Here is a 22,952-nt window from a genome sequence, read left to right on the forward strand (position 1 = left end):
CAGAGCCGAGCTGGTCCCCAGGCTCCTCCTGTGGGAGGATGGGGACAGGTTTGGTCTCCAAGTCATCCTAAAGAAGAGTCGTGGGGGGGGTGTTGGAGGCATCTGCTCATAACTGGGGATGTTTCATCCATTTTGATAGGTCCAGTCTCCATCTTGCTTGCACTGAGCTCCCTGTCGTGGTGTGGAGCCTTCCCCGCAAAGCAGCAGCTCCAACGCTGCGGATGCTTGGGAGACAGAAGGGAAGCGAGGTCTGTGGGAGGTGGTACCCTTCAATCAAACCGAATGACATCAAACAAAGCCCTTGTGCAGGGCTGAGGAATAATCAGTGTTGTTCCACGGTGGGGAGAGCATCCTTCTACCCTTTAGGAGCTGGGATGTGGAGCAGGGATCAGGCTTTACCCATCCTCAGCAGCATCCCTACTGCAGACAGGACAGAAGCTGCCCAGACCTGGCTGCAGCATTTCCTTCCCGTGGCAGGAGCTGAAGAGGAATTGTGGCACCTTCTCTGCCTGTCGGGAAGCTGAGGGTCATGGAATGCTGCAGCGAGGCCGATGCAGAGCCCCTCTTTCCATGTGGATCCTCAGGGCAGGAAGTTTAGCAGGAGACAGGGATGACACAAGATAAATGTTTAGGGAATTGCGTGTGTTTGCCTTTGCTTTACACAAACCTCCACAGTTGCGTTTCATTGGGTTTCCAAGAATTCCTGCCTTTTCCTGTGCCCTGGGGGTGCAGTGACCCCTTATTGCAACTCGTGTCCTGGGGGTGCAGTGACCCCTCGTTGCAGCTCCCTTGAGGTACCACTCTTGTCAGTGGGATGAGGGCACTGGGGCTCTTCCCAGCCCTGCTCCCATCCGCAGGGATCAGGCTGCTTTTGCTCCCTGTGCTTTAGGTTTTCCTGCTGGTTTTTGCTCTGGCTTTGGTGTATTCCTGCATGTGGCAGGATCATAGTGCCGGGGTCACCAACCCTCCCTTGGCAGCACCATTCCAGCCACAGTGCACACGTGTCCATGTGCATGAAGGATGGATGGATGGAAACCCCATCCCGCTGCTGGCGCTGGCTGCGTCCTTTAAAAATGGGACTTTTAAATTTGTTCTCATTTGGGTTTCTGATGCTTTTCCCCCTTTTTTTCCTGCCTAGCGTAGAAAACAACCCGCCTTTGGCTCTCAGGAGCTAATTCATCCCAGTTAAATGAGCTTTAAAATCTGGTAGCGCATCGTGGATCCCGGTTCCTGTTTGCTCGCAGTGTAATTAATGCTCCGCTTTCAATTCTCTCCTTTCCTTAGGGGCGAGCTTGATGGAGCTGATGCCAGGCTCCAACTTTTGCTGAGCCATTAGAAAGGAATCAAACCAAAAGCAATCTTTAGCCCTTAATTTCAATTTTAGTGGGTTTTTTTTTTTTTCCTTTTCAAAACAACTTGTCTTTGGGAAGAAACTGATCTTCTTTCTTCTCGTTCTTTCTTTTCTCATCCAGCACCGAAGACATGTAGCCCTAAACAGTTTGCATGCAAAGATCAGATAACGTGCATATCTAAGGGCTGGCGCTGTGACGGGGAAAAGGATTGTCCGGATGGCTCGGATGAATCACCCGATATATGTATGTATGCCTTTCCTTTCCTCATCGTGTTCCTTTGGGCTTGCTTCATCCATCCCCTCATTGCACGCTCCTTCCAGGCGGCATCAACTGCTCTACCTCTGCTCCTGCTTCTCCCCTTGGGGGGGGTGGCTACCACTCATCCATCTCTCCGTCCCCCCTTTATCTTCATGGGGCCGTGATCCATCATCACAGAACAGCCTCCTGGGAGTGGAGGGTAGCGCCGGGTTATTGGTGGTGGTTCCATCCAAACTGATGGACATGAGGAAGGTGGAGGACAGGGCAGCGGCTGCATCCTTTCCTCAAGCCTCCAGTGATGGAGGCTGAAGGGAAGAAGGAGAGAAATCGCTGGGAGTCCTGGGGAGCAGCCGGGAAAGCCGCACTGCTGTCCCTGGATGTGTTTGGATGAGGATGCTGTGTTGGTTTTACTGTTGGATGCTCTGCTGCAGTGGCACCGGGGATGCTCCCACCTCCAATGGGGCGGTTGGGTCTCTCTGGAAGCAAATGGGGAAGAGGGCTGGGTTAGATGGGGCACAAGAGATGTTGGGGGGGGGAAGCAGTCTGCATGGGGGAGAGAGACAGAGCCCTGCTGGCACTGGGGGCTCTGCCCTGGCTGGAACCACCTCTCCCTGTGTCCATCGGAGGAGCGAGGTCTGTGCTGCCCTTGTTGCCTTGTTAGGTTGTTTTAATGCATCAGGAAAGCAGCCTTGAAATGATGCTGCCAGGTTTGTCCCTTTCGTCCTCTGGCCCTCAGATCCTTCCTAGACTCCTGCTTCACACTGTACTTGCCACAAAGGTCTCCTCTAAAGCAGTTTCTGGTTCAGCACTGGGGTTATTTATTTCTTAAGGCAAAATGATGCAACCGTCCCCTCTGTGGGAGGGATGAGGGGGCTGGGATGGGCTGTTTGGCTCCAGTCAATCTGCAGCCCTGGAAAATTACTGCGAGAGGACTCAGAGGCCTTCCTTGGCTGGAAGAAACCCGTCATGACTGACGTATGGCGTGCCTGCGCAGCCATCCATATGGACAGGTGAATGGGAAACGGACCCCTTGGGTGCTTTTCCCTCTTCCCCTTCTTCTTCTTTCTTCTTTCCGTCTTCCCCTTCCTTCCTCTGTGGAGGCAGAGCCCCCTCCCTGGATGGGGAATGCAGAACAGGGCTGTGACCTGCTCTGAGTTCCTACTTGGAGCCTGGGGAGCACCAGGAGGGAGCCCCAAGGATGCTGTGCCCTGCGGGATGTGCCGGTCGAGGTCGGTGGCTGTCACCATTGGCACCTTGCAATGGTGCACATCAGGCCGGGTGCCTTTCCCATGGCTGGGGTATGAATGGAGGCTGCTGCCTGCCTGCTCCTGCCCTGACCTGTCAGCACACGCAGGGCGCGGAGCCCGCTATCTCCGGGCTTGCCAGGCAAGCTGTTCTCACGCCACCTTGGCACTGGGGCTTCCAGCAGGCTCTCTTCCCCCTTATCTTTTTGGCAGGGAGAGAATGACTTTGATTGCTAGTATTTAATCTGCTTTCGAAGCGCGGGCTGCGAGCGCGGCTCTCGCCCCGCTGCTTGGCGCACCCCTTTGCGCCCTGGCAGCGCTATTTACATTGCACTAATGTACTCGTGTCAGAGGCTCTTGAAACACCGTCTATTATGTGCGAGGTTTTCCTCCCTGGGGAATCCTTTTAAGTATTTGCTGGCTTTGCTTACGTGTTAGCTGAGCATACGAAGAGTTCCCTTCCCGAGCTCGGTGCTGTGCTCATGGCTCGTACCTGGTTCTTGCTCAGTTGGTTGGAGCTTTCATAGGGGGGAAGAAACCTTGTCAAGAGCCTGCATCCTGTTGAAAATCAAAGGAGATGTGGAGTTCTTTGCTGCGGCTGAGCTGCAGCCGTCATCTGGTCGGCACCATTGGCTTTACGACACATGAATCTGCACATCCACAGCCTTCGGTCACTTGGATATTTGCAAGTATTCAGCATCCAACACTTCATCCCAGGGTTCAGAGGGTCTCACATCCCTGGTCTCATCGCACCAAGCCTGGAGCTGCAGCTCTCAATGGCTGCTCAGGTTCGGATGCATCTCAAGCGAGCCCATCATCCGCCAAGCCTTTGCTCTCTTCTTCCTGTGACCCCAGGGGGACCATCCTGCTCTGGCCTGTTCCCCATCATGCTCCCCCACACCTGTGTCTCTTTGGGCTGTTGCCAAATCAACTGCAGGCTGCATTTACAGAAGGAGGAATTGCTTTTCTTTCCCCCTTTTTTCTTTTCCAGTGTTTTTGAGAGGTTAAAAATCCCCGTCTAATCCAGCTCCTTGGGGTGTACCACAAGCTTGTCACATGTAATAAATTGGCTCATTTATTAGTGAGCCAACACAGTCAAAAGCAAACAAAGTGGCTTGCAGATTAATCTTGCCCTGTTTGTGATAAGTGGTTTGATCCAGGCCCTTTGCAGGGGAATAATGGACATGGCGAATCAGTTTTGACTGATGGACTGTGCTCTTTATTTCAGTGCCTTCATTCTTTTGGCCCATATATTGATACTACTTTAATTAACCCTGAATTTGCAATTATTTGGTGCCCTCCATGAAAAACAGAAGCTCTGAAGCAGTAAAAAACACTCCTGGGAACCATGTGCTGGGTGCCCTGGGTTAGGGCTGGGAAAGGAGGAACCCGCATCCCCAGTGGTTGCAGTGGAGTCCCCCAGCTCCATATCCCTTATCCTGGTGGAGCCCATCGCCCCAGTGCCAAACTGCTTAGCTAACTGGAAACATACTGGGACATGTTTGAGATGTTTTTGGGTGCTTATAGCAGCCTTTACCCCCAGCTGCATTAAGGTTAAAGCACCTTTAGGGTATCATGGCAGTGGCAGCTCGCAGGGACCAAAATCGAGCACTCATTGGCACATTAGCAGGGCAGGAATCATGCTGGATAAGGATGTGCTGGCACACGGAGTGCTGGGCTGGACCCTGCAAGCTGTGTGTGATGTAACGCTCCTCTCCGAGGAGAGTTTAAGCTTATTTAGGACAAACTCCACCGGTGGAGTTGTGGGTGAAGGTGACTGCTGGTCTCAATAGCTGTCTTAAAACGGACAAAGCACTCGGCGTGTGATGTGCCCTTCTTGCTGCTCACCCTGCCAAGGACGGGGTGCTCCGTGGGGAGCTTGGGGAGCTATTTCTGCACTGCCGATGGGAGGGCAAGGCATAAACAGCCACCATCTCCCTGGAAAATGGGGTCTCAGGATTGAGCAGAAGCGTGTTGGTGGCTCCAGTGAGAGCTGCGTGTTCAGCCCTAAAGCAAAACTTGGGTTTGGGGTTCAGGGGGCTGAAGAGAGCCTGTGGAGGGGAGTCGGGCTTTTCGGGGCTCTCTGGTCCATGTGTTGTGCCGGTGATGCTGAGCCAGGGCTCTCCATCAGTGCATCACCCCCAGGCTGGGTGTTGGAGCCAGGACGTTGGTGGAGCTTGTTTCAGGATGTGAATCGATTTATGGTGTATTTTGCTGTTTGTCTCAATGCCGTGCTGCTTTTCGGAGCAGCTTAGCAGTAAAAGCCTTGCTCCCTTTGTGGTTTTCCTAGCTAATAATGGAGATTAAGTCTCCCCATAGCCCTGGTGCCCCACAAGCTGCGCTTAACAACGAGTGTGTTGGCACCTGAGGCAGTGCCTGTGGTGAGAGCTGGGCCCCCAGCAGCAAAGGGGGCCCAGAGCCAAGAGTCTGGGCCAAGAGTCTGCTGAGGTCCGGGGTCACCTTCCTCCTGGGACCCCATCCCAGCTCATTCCTGAGGGTGGGAACATGACCCCCAATGGCAGTCTTGGGTCCGTGGATGCTCAGGGTCTCCGTCCCCTTTGCACAATGCTCCTGTTCAAGCCACATGCTGTGAACCTGATGGAAAGAGAAAGTTCACTCCAGATGGGTCACGGCTTCTCCTCTCCGGAGAGCAGCTTCCTGCCTGCTTTGAAAGGGAAATCCAATGTCTCTTAATGAGCTTCCTCCAGGGAGAGCTCGGGATGCTGGAGGGGGGACAGAGCCTGGCTTGAGCCTTTTCTGGTGGCCTTACCTGGCCTTGAGCTGCTGGAGGGAGCCAAGAGGGTTTGGGACTGGCCTTGCTCGGTGGGTGCTGCTTGTGCTCGGGGGCACGTGGATCCAAACCAAGGAGGGTTGAGCACAGGTCTAGGCACAGGGAATCAAAGCGCATCCACGCACGCTCGCTACTGGCTGTTGGGGCTTCTGAGCTCTCCCTTTGGTGACAGTTCTGCCCTTTGGTGTCTTGCAGGTCCTCAGAGCAAGGTGTCTCGGTGCCAGCCCAACGAGCACAACTGCCTGGGCACGGAACTGTGCATTCACATGAGCAAGCTGTGCAATGGGCTCCACGACTGCTTCGACGGCTCCGACGAGGGGCCGCACTGTCGGGGTAGGTGTTTTGTGGGGGGATGAGGACAGTCAGAGAGGGGCTGCCCCATGGAATACTGCCCTTGCCCCTCCTTTCTCCATGGAATACTGCCCTTGCCTCCTTTCCCCATGGAATACTGCCCTTGCCCCTTCTTTCCTCATGGTCTTGAGGTCCCCAGTGGTCCCTGGTTTCTGGCTGTATGGGGTGAGCCCCACATGGGCTGTGCTGAACGGCTTCACACCGGTGCCACCGTGCTCTGTGCTCCCCTTTATCCCTCACTGCAGGGCTCAGGGCAGCTCAGGGCTGGCTGGTAGCAGATCCAGAGATTAGCCAGAGCCATGTGCAAGTGAAATGCCCATCATTCCTGAGCCTGCAGGCCATTAAATAGCTCCATTGTCTCCTGGCTTTAAAAGCTTGGAGGGCTGGGGTTCTGCTTCAGATAACAGATACCACTAGAGTGTTTTTCCTAGTTTCCAGGAGCTTTGTCCCCCCTCCTGGCCTGTCCCCACTTGCTAATCCTGCTGGAAAACACTCCCTGAATCCCTGCTCAGATTAGTCGCTCAGGAACGCGTGTCCTGAGCTGACCCCTGGAGCTGGGGCTCTGGGTGAGCAGCTTTTCCCCCTTCCTCTGCCTGGGACCGAGGGCTCCTGCCCTGCTTGGCCTGAAGGAGGTGTGGGACACCCTGCCCCGAGGGCTCCCTCCATCCCAGCTTGGGATGGAGCTGCCCTGCTCCCATGGGAACAGCCTGGGGCAGCTTCAGCAGCTGTGCCCAAGCTGACAATTAACCTTTCACTAATCATTCTCATTCATTATATGGGATGTGACTGTTCACGGGAGGTGTCAGCACTGTTGCTGCTCACAGGTTTGGGCACGTTGGGGACATCAGCTCTCACTGGTGCTTGTGTCGGATGCTGTGGTCCCCCCCTGCCCGCTGGGATAGAGCTGGTGCCGCCCCAGGGAGGCATTTCCTTGCTCCTGCCTCCACCCTATGCCGGGGGGGGGATGAGCTGTCACCCTGCATCATGCTCGGGCTGCTGGAGCATCCTGCCACTGCATCCCTGCAGAGACACGTTGGGATGCCCTTGCAGACATGCAGAGGGGTGGATATGGCATCGGAGCCTCAAACCCACCTATCAACCCCTTTCCTGCAGACCTGGCACTTCTAGGGGGGGTTTGGGATGCTTGAGCTGAGAGATAAGAGTCTGAAATGAATAGCTGGGCCTGCCAGAGCTGATAAACCTTGTAAACAGCCCAGCTGGCCCCTGCCTGGCTGGTTAAATGGTTCCACATGTGAGGGGCAGGGTTTTCACGGCAGCCCCATCCAGCCCTGCCTGTGAAGGGGCAGTGGGTTTGGTTTGAGAGGCTCGTGGCTGTTTCCCTTCTGCTGGCAGGTTTTTGGAAGGGAAAGAATAATAGAATAGTTTGGGATGGAAAGGACCTTAAGACCATCTAGTTCCAATCTAGGGGGACCACACTAGACCATGCTGGCCAAGGCTCTGTCCCACCTGGCCTTGAACACTGCCAGGGATGGAGCATTCACCACTTCTTTGGGCACCCTGTGCCCAAACCTCACCACCCTCACCGGGAAGAACTTCTCTTCCGACCTGAACGTCTCCTGTTTCAGTTTAAACCCATCACCCCTTGTCCTATCGCTCCAGTCCCTGTTGAAGAGATGGTTGGGGCTGCTCAGACTCCGGTCTTATGGAGCAGCCGTGTACCCATTACATCCTCCCTTCCTCTGCTGAGGGTCTCAGTCCTTCCCTCCCCACTGGGCAAGCAGGGGACAGCATGGAGGCCCCCTCCATCCCCTTTATCACCTCGGTGACATCCTCCCTTGCTCCCTTCCCTGTCTCCTCAGAGCAATTGGCGAACTGCACGGCGCTGGCGTGCCAGCACCACTGCGTGCCGACGCTGAGCGGACCAGCCTGCTACTGCAACAACTCCTTCCAGCTGGCCGAGGACAGGAGGAGCTGCAAAGGTTGGTATGGGGCAGCAGAGCCATCACCCCATCATGGTGCCATGCGGCCAAAGGGACTTGGGGCAGACGGGACTCTGCTTCCTTGCTGTTGTGTGGGTGCAGGTCCTGAAACCCTGAGTGAGGAATATTGGGAGGGAGGAAGGAAAAGGCTTTGCCTTTTTCTGCCCCGTTTCTGGGCTCTGTGTGCTCCTGGTGTCCGTGCCTCAGAGACGATGCTGGAAAACGGGAAGAGGGTCAGCGAGAAGCGATCGGATCAACGTGATGGCTGGAAACAAGCCTGGAAGTGACAGATTGCAGCGGCTCCATCTCTTTCATTTATCTGAGCAGAGGTGAAAGGGGCCTTTATCAGCTCCTGCAATGCACCTCTGGGGGCAGGAGCTCTCAGCGGGGGCTGCCCTTTCATGTAGCAGAAGAAAGAGCAGCGGTTTCCAGGGCTTTGGAAGCTGAAGATTAGAGAAATCCAGACTGGGAATTTCAGTGCAGATCCCAGGGGGAGGACAGTGGATAATTAGGCCTTGAAAAGACTCAGCTATGGGGCAAGGATTGTCCTGCTGCTGCTGATGGAGCAGAAAGCCGCAGGTGATGCGAGGTGACCTTAGCCAGGTATTCCCTTGTGTTGGTCCCTTCGGCTTGGGGATCGTATCATCCTACCTTGGAGAAAAGGAGGAGCCTTTGTTCCCTCTTAAAGAGAGATGTTTGCTGGCCCAAATATCCCCCAAAATACCCCAAAAGTATCCCAAATATACCCAAAAACTAAGGTTTTGCCTTATTTTGCAGACTTCGATGAATGCACTGTCTACGGGACCTGCAGCCAGACATGCACCAACGTGGAGGGCTCCTACACGTGCAGCTGTGTTGAAGGATACCTCTTGCAGCCTGATAACAGGTCCTGCAAAGCCAAGAATGGTGAGAGCCTTGACAAGAGGAGCAGATTGATCTGCACACTACGGCCTCCTGCCCTATGTGTGTCCCTGCCCCTGGTTCTTCACTTCTGCTACCACCTCCTTGCCCGTGTTGGGTTGCACGTCCCGCTCTTGTTTTGGCTAGAGCTGGTACATCACTGCAGCCACAAGCTTCGGGTGCTCTGCCATGACCACCCTTGTCCCCTCTTTTCCCTGGCAGAGCCTGTGGACCGCCCGCCCGTGCTGCTCATTGCCAACTCCCAGAACATCCTGGCCACCTACCTAAGTGGAGCCCCTGTGCCCAACATCACCCCTACCAGCGCCAAGCAGACCACGGCCATGGACTTCAACTATGTTGAAGACACGGTCTGCTGGGTTCATGTGGGCGACAGCGCCTCCCAGACCGTCCTCAAGTGTGCCAAGATCCCCAACCTGAAGGGCTTCGTGGAAGAGCGCTCCATCAACATCTCCCTGAGCCTACACCGTGAGTGCCTGCTCCCTTTTGGACCTTGCTCCCCCAGTCCCTATCAGGAACATCCCTAAGCAGCGGGTGGATTTTGGTAGGAGGTAACTTCCCACAGGGCCAGCAGCAGAGGCTTCAGCACAAACGTAGCTTTTGGCTTTCCTTTTCCTTCCTCTTTATTATTTCTAGCAAGTTTTGTGGTTGCTTTGGGTGAGGAAAACAGATGCAGCGAGGAGCTGACACGGTACCTGCGCAGCAGGTTTGGAGACGGCGCTTCTCATTGCTTCCTCCTTTGGTTTTCCACCCGTGTTATCCCTGGGGTTGGTCCCAGCTCCCAGTAGGAGTAAATCCCAAGCAGAACATGCCTCCTGTCTTGAGTCACTGGTGTGATTGGAGGATGGTGGTTTCATTCTGCTTGTGTCTCCTTGGCCATAATGACTGTGGTTACAGCTCCGTCTCCTGTCTGGGCTTGCTGGTCCCAGTTCACAGTCAGAATGGGAAGGAGAGTTACTTGCTGGGATTTCTGGGGCTTGGCTCTACTGAGAGGCTCTGCCTGGCGAGGGGTCCTGTGGGCTTCCTGACGCTTTCCTTGTGTGCTCTTGCAGGTTGGTGGGGTTTGTACTGTGTCTCCATCAGGTTGTGCAGCCTTTGGCTTCCCTGGCATCATCGTCCCGCTGTATTTTACCTCCTGAAGCTGGGGATGCTTCCAGGGGGTGACTGACGCAAGAGGGATCCCCTTATTCTGCAGGGACACGGGTGTCGTTAGGAGATGAGCAACAGCTCATCATCATCCCCAACAGCTCACCATCACCACCAACAGCTAACCTGGCCAGTTAGGTGAACATGAACCAACTGAGGGTTGCAAATGAGTAAAGGTGGATCATGGAGCTGAGGGCAATGCCGAGGGGGAACCAGCCCCATGGCTGGAGCAGGGGGCATGAGCCAGGATGTGGGGCTCAGGGTTGAGGCTCCGCAGGCTCCTCCAGGGTGTGTGCAGCAGGGTTAATTCCAGCTTGCACTGTGTATTTTTAGGGCTGTGTGTATTTTTAGGGAGAGGCCTCACCCTTTGCTCTTGCAGGCGATAGCCTGAAATTAGGCAGGATGGGGCTCGGCTCTGATCTGTCTGCTCACACCCTCACCAGGGCTTAAGGAGGTCTCTGCTTTTACGTGCTCCGACTGGCTCCTCTCTTAGAGCAGCTCCCAGTGCCTAAAGGGGAGACAAGAAACCTGGAGAGAGGCTTTGGAGAAGGGATGTGGGGACAGGACAAGGGGAATGGCTTTAACCTGCCAGAGGCGAGATTGAGATGAGCTCTGAGGCAGAAGTTCTTCACCATGAGGGTGGTGGGACACTGGAATGGGTTGAATGGAGAAGCTGTGGCTGCCCCATCCCTGGCAGTGTTCAAGGCCAGGTTGGACACAGGGGCTTGGAGCAACCTGCTCTAGTGGAAGGTGTCCCTGCCCGGGGCAGGGGGTTGGATCTGGATGAGCTTTAAGATCCCTTCCAATCCAATCCAAACCAATCCATGATTTCCAACTTAAACCATTCCATGATTTCCAACCTAAACCGTTCCATGATTCTATGATCTTAGCAGAAATGGTGGCAGGAAAGTTCTAATCAAGGCAACCAGGACTCGCTGTTTCCCCAGCACAGACTCAGGCCACAGGACCCATAGGGGAGGCAGCACCGAGCAGCACAAGGGCCTGGAAGCAGATTGGGGTTTTGTGTGTTGTTTTGCTTTGGAATTCTTTGGAAGCCCAACTCCAAACAAACGAGGACATTGTCTGGGGCGACATGTGGAAGCTGGAATCTGGTTGAGAAAAGCCACAGGATCAGCATGTCCTGTGAGGTCAGGGATTAGCTGGGGCACAGGCACAGGCAGGGCAGGGGCAGCTCTGCTCCTTCACCTATACAAGTGCCTGTATGTGCTTCAGGTGGTCCGCAGCCATCCCCAGCCCCAGGAAGCTGGATATGGGGGGGTCTGGGTGGATGGGGATATGGGGGGTTCATGGTGAACTACAGCGATGCTCGGCTGGAGCACGGCTTTCTTGAGTCCTTGAGTGTGAATGGATGTGCCAGGATCCTCCCCGGTCAGAAACAGCGCTGGGTTTTCACAGGGAGCAGAGAAAGGGAGAGCGGAAAGGGAGGAAGGACAAGACAAGCTCTCCTTGTTGTAATCCAGCGTTGGCAGGAAGGACGAGCCCTCCCCTGCACCGCTCCCGCACCACCGCACGCGTGCTCCTGCCTCATCCTCCTCATGGGGCTGAGCCTGGCTCATTGTAAGTCTGATGAGGAACGGAGCTTGTAGTGAGGTGGGAGTCTCTGCTCCCAAGTTACAAGTGATAGGACAAGAGGAAACGGCCTCAAGCTGCACCAGGGGAGGGTTGGATGGAGCTGAGGAACAATTCCTTCCCCAAAGGGTGCTCAGGCATTGGAACAGGCTGCCCAGGGCAGTGCTGGAGTCACCGGCCCTGCAAGTGTTCACACACCGTGTAGCCAAAGCCCCCAGTGCCATGGGTTAGTGGTGGCTTTGGCAGTGCTGGGAAATGGTTGGACTTGATGAGCTTAAAGCTCTTTTCCAACCTGGTTAATTGATGGTTCTATGTTTCAGCTGGGTGGGAAGATGTCACCTCCGAGGTCTCGGTGGGGATGGGGACAGGCTGGACCACCACACCGAGCCCCGCATGTCTTCCCCATCACCTCCATGCTGGAGAGGAGCCCAGAACTCTCTCCACCGGCTGATGGTGGAGGGAAATAATTCAATTCCAGCATGAGGTGCTTTTTGTAAGAGAAATAGATGGAGGATTTCACCAGCCTCTGATTTTTAACGGGTCCTTGGAAGAAGACCTGGGGGTAGGGAACCAGCCAGCTCAGATCAACTGAGAAAATCACTGCCTGTGAAGAATGCCCATGGGCAGCGTGATTTGGGAACTGAGGGACAGGCACCATGAAGCAGTGCTCAGTACTCAACACTGTGGGTAGAGAAAAGGGCTTAGCAGTGCAAGGACCGGGGGGGAAAGCAAAGCCTTGGAGGACAGTGGGTCTTGCCAAGCCCTGTTAATAGCATTCATTTAACACATCTCCCACAACACAAGTGACACTAATCTCTCTGCAGGAAGGGAGCGGGGACAGGGAGGCAGGGAAGCGGGGCTGCTGTCAGAGCTGGGCTGACATCTCACCAGCCCAGACCTGGGGCTGCTAATTTCCAGCCCTTCAGCATCAGTCTTCCCCCATCAGATGCCAACTGGAGCCCCGTTAGCAGCAGGCACCAGGGAAGCCTGACTCCTGCTGTTAGCAGATAATGCCATAAAGAAGCAAATAAAGAGGGAAACCACTAATTGGATTCACAGGTCTCTCTCCAGTGTCCTGACAGAGAGAAGCGAGCAAGTGACATTATCTCCTTGTCACAACCCCCAGGGGGAAACTCATTTCAGGACAGGACAGGATGGTTTGTATTGGAAGGGACCTTAAAGCTCATCCAGATCCAACCCCCTGCCACGGGCAGGGACACCTTCCACTAGAGCAGGTTGCTCCAAGCCCCTGTGTCCAACCTGGCCTTGAACACTGCCAGGGATGGGGCAGCCACAGCTTCTCTGGGCACCCTGTGCCAGCGCCTCAGCACCCTCACAGGGAAGAGCTTCTGCCTCAGAGCTCATCTCAATCTCGCCTCTGGAGCCCTCCTTAAGAGGACACCATTCACTGGCAGCAGCTTGACCCTGTGCCAGCCACCTCTTGGCCTCTGTGGCATTTGAGCGTGGCGTTAAAGCCTCGGCTCCAGCGGGGTGTGATCGAGTGATCCTCTGCTTTCCGGAAGAGCCAGAGGAGTTCTTTGCTTTCTACTATGGAAAAACACCAGAGAACATGTGTCAGAGAAGGAAACCTGAGTTCCTCAGTGGCTTTCTCAGCACCCCCCCTTCCCCTCTTCTTTCTTTTACCCCTTACTGCATGCTCAGAACCAGCAGCTTTTCCTACGCTTGAAGGTGCTGGTGCTGCTGCTCCATGGCCCCATGTCCTGGCTGGACACCGCATTCCCAGTGCCGGAGCTTCGGCTCGCTCCATATCCCGCAGTACCGGAGCCGGGGCTCGCAGCCAGCTCCCAGGCGGAGCGGGCAGGAATGTCGGCTGCTCGGCAGGATGCTGCTGGGAAAGGCCTTGGGGAGCTGCTTTGATTTATTAGTTCTTGCTTTAAGGTTTGTTGTTTGCTTTTTCTTCTCTAAAACAAGCCCCCAGGAAAGGGTTTGGAATATCAGGACATTTGATCCCGAGTGTATTATAAACCCTAAACGATGGCAATCTGGCCGTTATTAAAATACCTTCCTGGGCAGCATCTATCTAAACAAGCATGTCTAGGAGGTTGTTTTCATTGACTCCATTTCAGCCCTGTTACTTGTAATGACCTGTCCTGTTGCCAGGAAGCAGAAGAGCTGCAGGGTTTGGGACAAATTGATTTCAGGGAGATGTTGCTCTGCAGAGAGATCCAAGTACATTTCTTTCTCCACTTTGCATGGAAAGCTATTTTTCTTCCTTGCTGCCTCATCCTAGCCAAGAAAGAGGCTCCGATGTGAACTTACTTGGCAAGAAAGCGAGATGATTGGTAATTTCATCTGCCGAGTCCTTTCTTTTTTGCCTTTTTTAACTGTTCATGGGTGAAGTGAATGTCCTGAGGAATTGGGAGCCTCTCGTGCATGGGGAGAGGGTTGATTTCAAATGGACGGGAGCATGTTTAGCCTTGCACACGTCTGCCTGCCTCATGCCGGGTTCACCGTGATGCCACGCCATTGCTGGGGTCATCTCTGCCCAGACTGGCCCCATTTTTGCTTTCTTGTCCCCCCAGTCTTTCCAATGACAACTCCCTGGGTTCCCATTGAGCCTGTGTCTGTCTCCTCTCACCCAGAAGGAAGCCAAGTGCCCTGTCCCTCCCTCGGCCTCTGCTGAGTATTCTTGCCAGTGGAATGGTCTCATTAAGGCAGAGTAATTAGCGGAACCTTGGCTGCCCTCCATGCAGCTCCATCTCTGTCCCTGCTCTTCCCACCTCCGGTGCCGCAGCTGGGCTCGTGCAGGGACACTATGGGGCTGAGCCTGGTGCTGGGGATGTGCCAGTGACCCCTGAGTGTTCCCTTTGGGATGTGCTGCGATGCTGCACTGGCCAGACAACCCAGAGGTCCATAGGGAAGGGTGATGCTCTGTTATCTTCCATTACATGTCAGTCTCTCTGCCCGGAGGGGGCTGGTTTTATCTCCTGGGGAGGTTTGGCTGGCGCAGAGGCCACAAGGATCCTTCCGAGCGCCGAGTCAGACGTCCTGGACACGGGCCACCGGCTTCCACCCAGCGGTTCCTCCTCTGAGCTCAACAGCTTAACAAGAGGGGGTTTAAATTGGGTTAGTTTTTAGCCTGCTTGTCTAAGGCAACAAGGCTGACGTGATGGCGGCGGCTGCCTTGGCCGCAGTCCCCCCCTTCCCTATGGAAGCGGGTGGCTCCTTGCACAAGAAGGTGTCTGTTCCTGGTCCCTCGAGGGGCACGGGGTGCCCATCCATCCCTGCATGGCTGGAGTTTGTCTTCGTGCCTGTCCTGTTAACATACTTCTAATTAAGGAAAATTGTCCCCAGGAGCAGTGTTTATCCATGGAGCATGTTGCCGTCACAGAGACGGTCTTGTTCTCTGGGAGGGGGAGAAGGATGTCTGCGGAGGGAAGAGAGAGAAATTCCTCTGGATTATGGTATTATGTAAATGTAGCAAATGGATCATTCCGTGTAAAAAGGAAAGTAGGAAACCAACGTATTTGCGAAGCCCTGGGGACCGCATTCCTGACGAGCCTCCGCTCCTCTTCTGGAGGCGGTTTGGAACCGGAACATGCGGCAGCTTTTCCAGGCTGGTTTTCCGCAGGAGCCGCTCGCCTGGTGCTGGGTGGCACGTTGGACACCCCTTGCCCCTTGGGCTCGGGCTCACGTGGCTTTGCCAGGAGCAGGGGGATGCCCAGCTCCAATGTGGTGCCCACAATGTGGTGCATCTTCTGCTTGGGACTGCATGGTTGTCCCTGTGCAGGTCACTGCAGCCCAGTACCTCGGGCACTTGTTCACTGCTGGGGCTTGTGTTAGGTCTCATCCACCAGAGCTGAAAACAACCTGTGGGTTGTTCTTAGTAGATGCACTTGGACATAGATGTTGTTTATTTAAAAGCAACATGAAATGGCATCAGCAGACCTCAGTATTTCATAGAATCATGGAATTATTTGTGTTGGAAGGGACCTTAAAGCTCATCCAGTTCCAACCCCCTGCCACGGGCAGGGACGCCTTCCACTAGACCAGGTTGCTCCAAGTCCTGTCCAACCTGGCCTTGAACACTGCCAGGGATGGGGCAGGCACAGCTTCTGTCCCATGTGCTTGGGCAGGAGGGAAAATGCACCTCAGCAGAAGGGGGACCTTCAGCAGCACCAAGCATTTATTTCCAAGCAATTTGCACCTTCCCCGCTAAAGGTGGTTTCGCTTCCACACTTTGCTGTGCAAGAGCCCGGCTTTGCTGCCGAGCTGCACGCATCCCAGTGGCAGCTGTTTCGGAACTGTGTTGAAATCCGTGGTTTTTAGTCTGGGAGAAGATTGCGCGTTTCCTTCCTCCTCGTGTCAGGCCACAATTGATGTATTTGCAGACTGCACAACAACTGATTCATGCAGGAGCAGAGTTATGTGCTGGCTCAGCAAAGCTCCTTCCCCAAAGAAACCTACAGCCTTGTGGTGCTTCACTGGTTGTGGGGTAAATCTGATGCTCTGTGGCTCGGGTTAAGGGAGGGAGGACCTCTGCGGAGGTGATGATCCACTTGGATGAAGGAGCTCTTTGAGCGGGACAAGATGCTCACAACCCCTTCAAGCACAGGGTGAAATTGGGGTTGGGGAGGGGGGAAATGTTATTGCTGAGAGTGCCAGGGAAGAGTTGACAGAGCCAAGAACTTCTTGGGTGGAGGCTGGATGCTTCTGCTGCCTCTTGGGGCAGTTGCTCTCCATGAGGGTGTGCTGGTAGTGCTCTGACAGGTCTCAACCTGGTGTAAGAGGAGTCTGGGATGGAAGGGACATGCAGGAGCCTTCTCTATCCGGCCGGCTCCAGCTTCTTGCACTGGTGGCCATGAGAAGGAAAATCCAAGCCCAGGGCTGATTTTGTGGCAGAGACCTCAGCAAAAGCTTGGTCAGGGATAAGTGGGTTCATGGTGAGCGTGAAACCAGGAAACATCTGTGCGGGTGGGTTTCGGGGTTTGCTGAAGTTGCCAGCCCGCCCTTGTTGAGCAATGTGCTGCTTGAAGATGAACTTCTTGGTGCTCCTTCTCCCCTCGGTCCTCCCTTCATCTGCCCTCTCCCCACAAGGAAGGTCAAAGCTCGCTTCAACCAGCATGTTCCTGGCCAGCGTGTCTGAGAGTGGACCGCAGAGATTGGTTGGCTTCTTCCAGGAAGAGCCTTGAAAGTTGCCATTCCCTGTTCTCTGCCCCCACGAGCTCGTTTTCAAACACAAGCCAATAAATAGAACTTGGGAAATGAGTTCTGTGTGTTGCAATGCCTGCAACGCCCAGCCCCGGCTGAGCAAGGAGGAAGACTCTAGGATGGGAATTGATGGGGAGGAAGCGTTTGCCGGCCCCCCTCTGCTGCTGGGAGCTGCCCCCCCCCACTTCTTCCTTCACAGGATCCCTCTTGTCCCTGCTGGTGTCCCTTGCGCGTGTCTTGCTGGTCATGGGTGGCTCTGGCACCCACTGTGCTGCTGGGGGGATGCCACATCTCCCAAAGCCAAGTGGTGAGTGGGGGGAGAGCTCACTGTGGGCTAACACGAGGGGTTGAAAATAGGTGTTTGCTGAGTTAGCTTCCACTGAGAGTTCAAGAGGAATCCAGGTTTAGCTACAAGAAAGAGCTGAAAAGAATGATAATAATAATGATGATGATGATGATGATAATAAAACACCCTGATTCCTGCAAAGCAGAGGGGAGGATGGTGAGCAGGGAGAGAAGGAGCAAGCTGGAAAACAAAAGCCTTTGAGGAGGGTAATGCTTTCCAGCTGCAAAAATACAGCCTGGGAGAAGAGCAAGTGCTTGCGTCACCCCCAGCGCCCCGGCCCTGCGGCTCAGGACCCTCTGATGGTGAGAGGCAACGGTGCAGAGTGGTGTGAGGGGAGCCGCAGGCCCCAGGAAGTGAGATTCTGGAGACCTAGAGCTTGTTTTGGCCATTTTCCCTTCTGTTTAGCCCTCGAGTGCCGTGTTGGTGAACTTCCACCCTGTTGGACGTGGCTCTGTCTCGGTGGGATGCGGCCGGTGAGGTGGCAGCAGCCCTGTGATGCTTTGGGAGGGGAGAGTGATGGGAAAGGAGAACCAAGGTGTTAGTGATGGGGCAGCAATGGCCAAACCCTGTGGCCAGGGGGGGATCAGCATCCCTGTGCATGGGGGGGTGAGGGCCTCTGCTTCATCCCGCCGGGTGCTCCTGGTCCGGCCCTGCTTGGATCGCTTCCCTGGTCCTGTGACTCTGACTCAGCCCCGCAGGCGCCGGCCAAGACCTGGTTTGGGGGAATTCTTGCGCATCCCTTTGCCGGAGCAGCGCTGCGCACGCGGCCGGGGGTGAACTGGGGCTGGGGGGGGGCGGCAGGCACTGGTCCAGGCAGCCTGACTCAAGCAGCCCTGTCCCAGAGGCAGAGCTCAGCCCCTGCACCTCTGCCCCTCTATCGCCAGCCAGGCCAGGGGGTCCCTGCTTGGACCAGGATCCCCAGCTTTGCCATGGACCCACCGCCAGCTCTGGCTCATGGGGCAGCATGGAGTGAGCCCTGTGCAGCCTCTAAGCTCTGCTGATGTGATGCTAACTCCTTGGCTCTGGCTGTTTCCACTTGTTTTTATGAGATGCATCACGCTGGGTGGTGGCTGAGGGTGCCGTGGCCTCACCCTTCCGCAGGGGAGGGCGGTTGGGCACCAGCCGGTCATTGCCTCCAGCGTTACATCCGCATCCCTTGACACTGAATGCTCAGTGGAGGTGATCAAGCTGATGTGGATAACTCAGGGTTCAGGTTTACATTATACAAGGCACCTCCAAACCCAGGGCGCACATCAGTTGCGTCTTGTCAAAACCCAGTGGTGCTGCAGCGAGCGAAGGGCTTGACATCACCCTGCGAGCAGGGGGAGGGCTGGTCATTGCAAAACGTCCTGGCTTGATTCATGTTTTCCCTCCCGAGCTGCTGCTCTGGTTAATGCTTCAGCGGCATCTGGCCCCGCTCCTTGGGGGCTGCCTGGGTCCCGGTGTGCTCGGGGTGGCCGGGCTGCAGGGCTCCCAGCCCTGCTCTGCCTTCCCCATGGCGTGAAGCTGGTGCTGGCGCTGCGGTGCTGCTGTGTGCAGGGTCTCGTGGGGCACTCACACCAGGACAGACCTCCGTGGCATCTCCCTTCCGTGCTGCTCTGCTCTCCAGTGCCCACCTTGCAGAGCCCCCTGCTCCAGCTGGCATTCCCATGGGATGCTTTCCCAGTGGTGCGCAGGGTCTCCAACAATGCTTGCCTGAGGGGTGGCAGGTCCCGTTGCCCCTTGGGAGGAGAGGGCAGGTCCCTTGTGCAGCACATCACAGCCCCTTCATGGCTCACACAACCTTGCTCCTCTTCTGTGTTTGTGCTTGAGAATCCTGGTGGGCTCAAAGACCACACAAGGGGCTCCTGGCTCCCTCCCTGCCTAACCTCTCCTCTCTTCCCATGGCCTAGATGTGGAGCAGATGGCTATTGACTGGCTCACGGGCAACTTCTACTTCGTGGATGACATCGACGACAGGATCTTTGTCTGCAACAAGAATGGGGTCACCTGCGTCACGCTGTTGGACCTGGAGCTGTACAACCCCAAGGGAATAGCGCTGGACCCAGCGATGGGGTAAGAGTCATGCTTGGGGGTGCGAGGGCTCAGTGTTGCTGCCTGGACCTGCACCATCAGTCTGGGGAGGTGGAGCAGGTCAGGGGGGTCCGGCTGCTGCATCCAGGGGGAGCAGGGATGCTGATGGAGAAGCGACTTCCCAGCTTATGAAGGCCCTGGATGGACCTGGCCAGGCTCAGGACAAGCTGCTGCTTCCAGCCTGTGGCTGCGTGGTTACAGCTTTGCTTTCAGGAACCGAAACAGTCGGATCCTTGCACGGGTTGAGCAGCTCCCCTCGTGCTGCGGTCAGATGACAGCTCCCCTTTGCAAAATCCCACATGGGGAAGTTGGGATGCTGAATCACAGGAGCAGCGAAGGGGACATCTCCCCCTCTCCTGCTGGTTTCCAGATGGGTGCTTTTATACTCGCCTGAGTGAAGGGAGATGATGTTATTGAGCAGGATATTTGTTTTTATAAACAAATATCACATAGCAGCCTGGAGGGATGCTCTGGCCTCGAACAGGGGAGGTCCCCGGCCACCCTTGTGCCCACAGCAGCACGCCCATGTCCGCAGGCCATGTACATGGTGCATCCTCCCTCTCTGAACATGACATCCAGGCTCTGAGCTCCTGTGTTTGCCCTTCTCACGCAGCAAAGTGTTCTTCACTGACTACGGGCAGATCCCCAAGGTGGAGCGCTGTGACATGGATGGGCAGAACCGCACCAAGCTGGTGGACAGCAAGATCGTCTTCCCACACGGCATCACCTTGGACCTGGTGAACCGGCTGGTGTACTGGGCTGACGCCTACCTTGACTATATTGAGGTGGTGGACTATGAAGGCAAGAACAGACATACCATCATCCAGGGCATCCTGGTGAGTGGGGCCAGGGGAAGGTCAGGGTCTGGCAGTTGAGTGTGCTTGGAGATATGTCTGTTAGGTATTTAGGTCAGATATAAGGAAGAAGTTCTTTACTGTGAGGGTGGTGAGGTGCTGGAATGGGTTGAACAGAGAAGTGGTAAATGCTCCATCCCTGGCAGTGCTCAAGGCCAGGTTGGACAGAGCCGTGGGTGACATGGTTTAGCGTGTGGTGCCCATGGCATTGAACTGAATGATCTTAAGGTCCCTTCCAACCCAAACCATTCTATGAATCTATGTCTGAGCTTGGCTTGAGGAGTCAGGGGCATGGGCCATAGGGCAGGATGAGGGGCTTTGCATGTGCCTCCTCCATCATTCCTTGTGGATGCCTTCCAGATCGAGCACCTCTATGGACTGACTGTCTTCGAGAACTACCTCTATGCCACCAACTCTGACAACGCCAACGCCCAGCAGAAAACCAGCGTCATCCGCGTCAACCGCTTCAACAGCACCGAGTACCAAGTGGTGACGCGGGTGGACAAGGGGGGAGCGCTGCACATCTACCACCAACGGCGCCAGCCCACAGGTAGGACCCCAGCCTGGGTGAATGCAGCTTCTGGGGATCCCAAGGGCTGGCGGGGTGGTGATGGGGACAGGCTGCTCCTTCTGCTTAATGGGGCCAAGCACCCAGGATGGGTCCGCTTGCCCAGGAGCCTCTTGCTGGGCTGCCGAACACCCCAGGGTGCCCCTGGCCCTGCTATTGCTCTGTCTCATCCCCGTGAGCTCGTAGGTGGTGCTGGCTGTGCCCATGCACCTCTGCGCTGCTCTGTGTTGCAGTGAGGAGCCATGCCTGCGAGCCAGACCAGTTTGGGAAGCCGGGAGGCTGCTCCGATATCTGCCTCCTTGGGAATAGCCACAAGACCCGGACCTGCCGGTGCCGCTCCGGGTTCAGCCTGGGCAGTGATGGGAAGTCCTGCAAAAGTGAGTCCTGGAGGGCAAGCAGGGCTCTGCTATTCCTTCCCTCCCATTTGCAAACACCCCTTTCCTTCCTGGCCTAAGCTATGGGCTCTGTGGTACCTGCAGACCCACACTGGGCTGCCCTGGCTGGGCTGGTGGTGATGGCTCTCCCCATCTCCCTGCAGAGCCTGAGCATGAGCTGTTCCTGGTGTATGGGAAGGGGCGTCCAGGCATCATCCGTGGGATGGATATGGGGGCCAAGGTGCCGGACGAGCACATGATCCCCATCGAGAACCTCATGAACCCCCGTGCGCTGGACTTCCATGCTGAGACGGGCTTCATCTACTTTGCTGACACCACCAGCTACCTCATCGGGCGCCAGAAGATCGATGGCACGGAGCGAGAGACCATCCTGAAGGATGGTGAGTGGCTGAGGGGCCCAACCTAGTCCCTCCCTGGCACGGTCAGACCCCAGGAGCTGGCACCAACACTTCCTCCTACGTGCTACTGCCCAACTATGGTTTGAAGCTGCTGTTTGGGTGTATCTGTAGACTGCTATTGAGAGACAGGGAGAGAGCACGTGCCCCAGCAGAGGTGGGAGAGGAACCCCTGTCCCTGGATGTCCCCCTCCCCATCAGGTCAGATGGGAGGGATAGGCATCCTCACTCATAGTCCCTGAGGGTCGATGCAGTGGCTGCTCCATCCCTGCGCTGCCACAGCTGAGTACATTTGCGTTGCCTTGGGGCAAACCAGCCAAGGATGCTCCCAAATTGGGCTTTTTCCAGCCCAATTCACCATGGCTGCTGTATCTCTGGGGGAGCTGCCTGCACTGGTGCTGGGGGGGGATCTGTCATCCCTGTTGCTTTGAGTTGGGATCCGGTGGTGCCCAATACGAGTTGATCGTATGGGGCTGTTGGTTCCGCTTCTTGCCCTGGTGATGGGCACCCGTTCCTGCTTCTCCCCAAAGGCATCCACAACGTGGAAGGGATTGCTGTGGACTGGATGGGGAACAACCTGTACTGGACGGACGATGGTCCCAAAAAGACCATCAGTGTGGCTCGGCTGGAGAAGGCTGCTCAGACACGGAAAACACTGATTGAGGGGAAGATGACCCATCCCCGTGCGATTGTGGTGGACCCCCTGAACGGGTGCGGGTGCCTGGGAGGGCCATTGTGGGCTGTTGCGTTGGGCTGGGACCCATCTATGGGCACAGGACCCCTCCACAGCTCTGTGCCAGCCACTCTGATCAGTATGGGGTGGGCTCTGGGTCTGCATCTATAACAGCTTTGTGTCTGTGGCAGGTGGATGTACTGGACGGACTGGGAGGAGGATCCTAAGGACAGCAAGAGAGGCAAGATCGAGAGAGCCTGGATGGATGGTTCCAACCGCAACGTCTTCATCACCTCCAAGACCGTCCTGTGGCCCAATGGGCTGAGCCTGGACATCCCGGCCAAGATCCTTTACTGGGTGGATGCTTTCTATGACCGCATCGAGATGGTCTATCTCAACGGCACTGAGCGGAAGGCAAGTGGAGGCTCTCAGGCACTGGGGCTGTGGGCAGCTGTGCCATTGCATCAGCTGGCTGCATCCACTGCATCCATGGCCACGTTCAGCCATGCTCCCTTGCTGCCTGTCCCCTCCAATGTCCTTTGCCCTGTGAGGTCCTGGCTAACGACGAGCCCCTCCATCTCCTGCACCTACAGATTGTGTATGAGGGACCGGAGCTGAATCACGCCTTCGGGCTGTGCCACTACAGCAACTTCCTCTTCTGGACCGAGTACCGCAGCGGCAGCATCTACCGCCTGGACCAGGCGTCCAAGGTGGTGAGCCTGCTGCGGAACGAGCGCCCGCCCATCTTCGAGATCCGGATGTACGATGCGCAGCAGCAGCAAGGTGCTGAGGCCCCACAGAACCATAGAATGGGTTGGGTTGGAAAGGACTTTATGATCATGTAGTTCCAACCCTCTGCCATGGGCAGGGACACCTCACGCTAGAC

The 22,952-nt window shown here is 55.8% G+C and overlaps 1 protein-coding gene across 2 annotated transcripts in view; it reads left to right on the plus strand.

The window, feature by feature from the left end:
- The window catches only part of LRP1 (LDL receptor related protein 1), a 68,219-nt gene that overhangs the window by 11,858 nt on the left and 33,409 nt on the right, over nucleotides 1-22,952 (plus strand). For both annotated transcript variants that reach the window (XM_030510563.1, XM_030510564.1), the window contains exons 2-14: nucleotides 1,473-1,595; nucleotides 5,841-5,978; nucleotides 7,817-7,936; nucleotides 8,714-8,842; nucleotides 9,059-9,322; nucleotides 19,001-19,163; nucleotides 19,795-20,017; nucleotides 20,396-20,585; nucleotides 20,837-20,980; nucleotides 21,142-21,378; nucleotides 21,924-22,104; nucleotides 22,258-22,480; nucleotides 22,660-22,849. In XM_030510563.1, the coding sequence (XP_030366423.1) occupies nucleotides 1,473-1,595; nucleotides 5,841-5,978; nucleotides 7,817-7,936; nucleotides 8,714-8,842; nucleotides 9,059-9,322; nucleotides 19,001-19,163; nucleotides 19,795-20,017; nucleotides 20,396-20,585; nucleotides 20,837-20,980; nucleotides 21,142-21,378; nucleotides 21,924-22,104; nucleotides 22,258-22,480; nucleotides 22,660-22,849 (2,325 nt within the window). The remainder of the gene's footprint in view (nucleotides 1-1,472; nucleotides 1,596-5,840; nucleotides 5,979-7,816; nucleotides 7,937-8,713; nucleotides 8,843-9,058; nucleotides 9,323-19,000; nucleotides 19,164-19,794; nucleotides 20,018-20,395; nucleotides 20,586-20,836; nucleotides 20,981-21,141; nucleotides 21,379-21,923; nucleotides 22,105-22,257; nucleotides 22,481-22,659; nucleotides 22,850-22,952) is intronic.

The sequence above is a fragment of the Strigops habroptila genome, chromosome 23 (assembly GCF_004027225.2).
Source record: "Strigops habroptila isolate Jane chromosome 23, bStrHab1.2.pri, whole genome shotgun sequence".
Classification (NCBI taxonomy): domain Eukaryota; kingdom Metazoa; phylum Chordata; class Aves; order Psittaciformes; family Psittacidae; genus Strigops; species Strigops habroptila.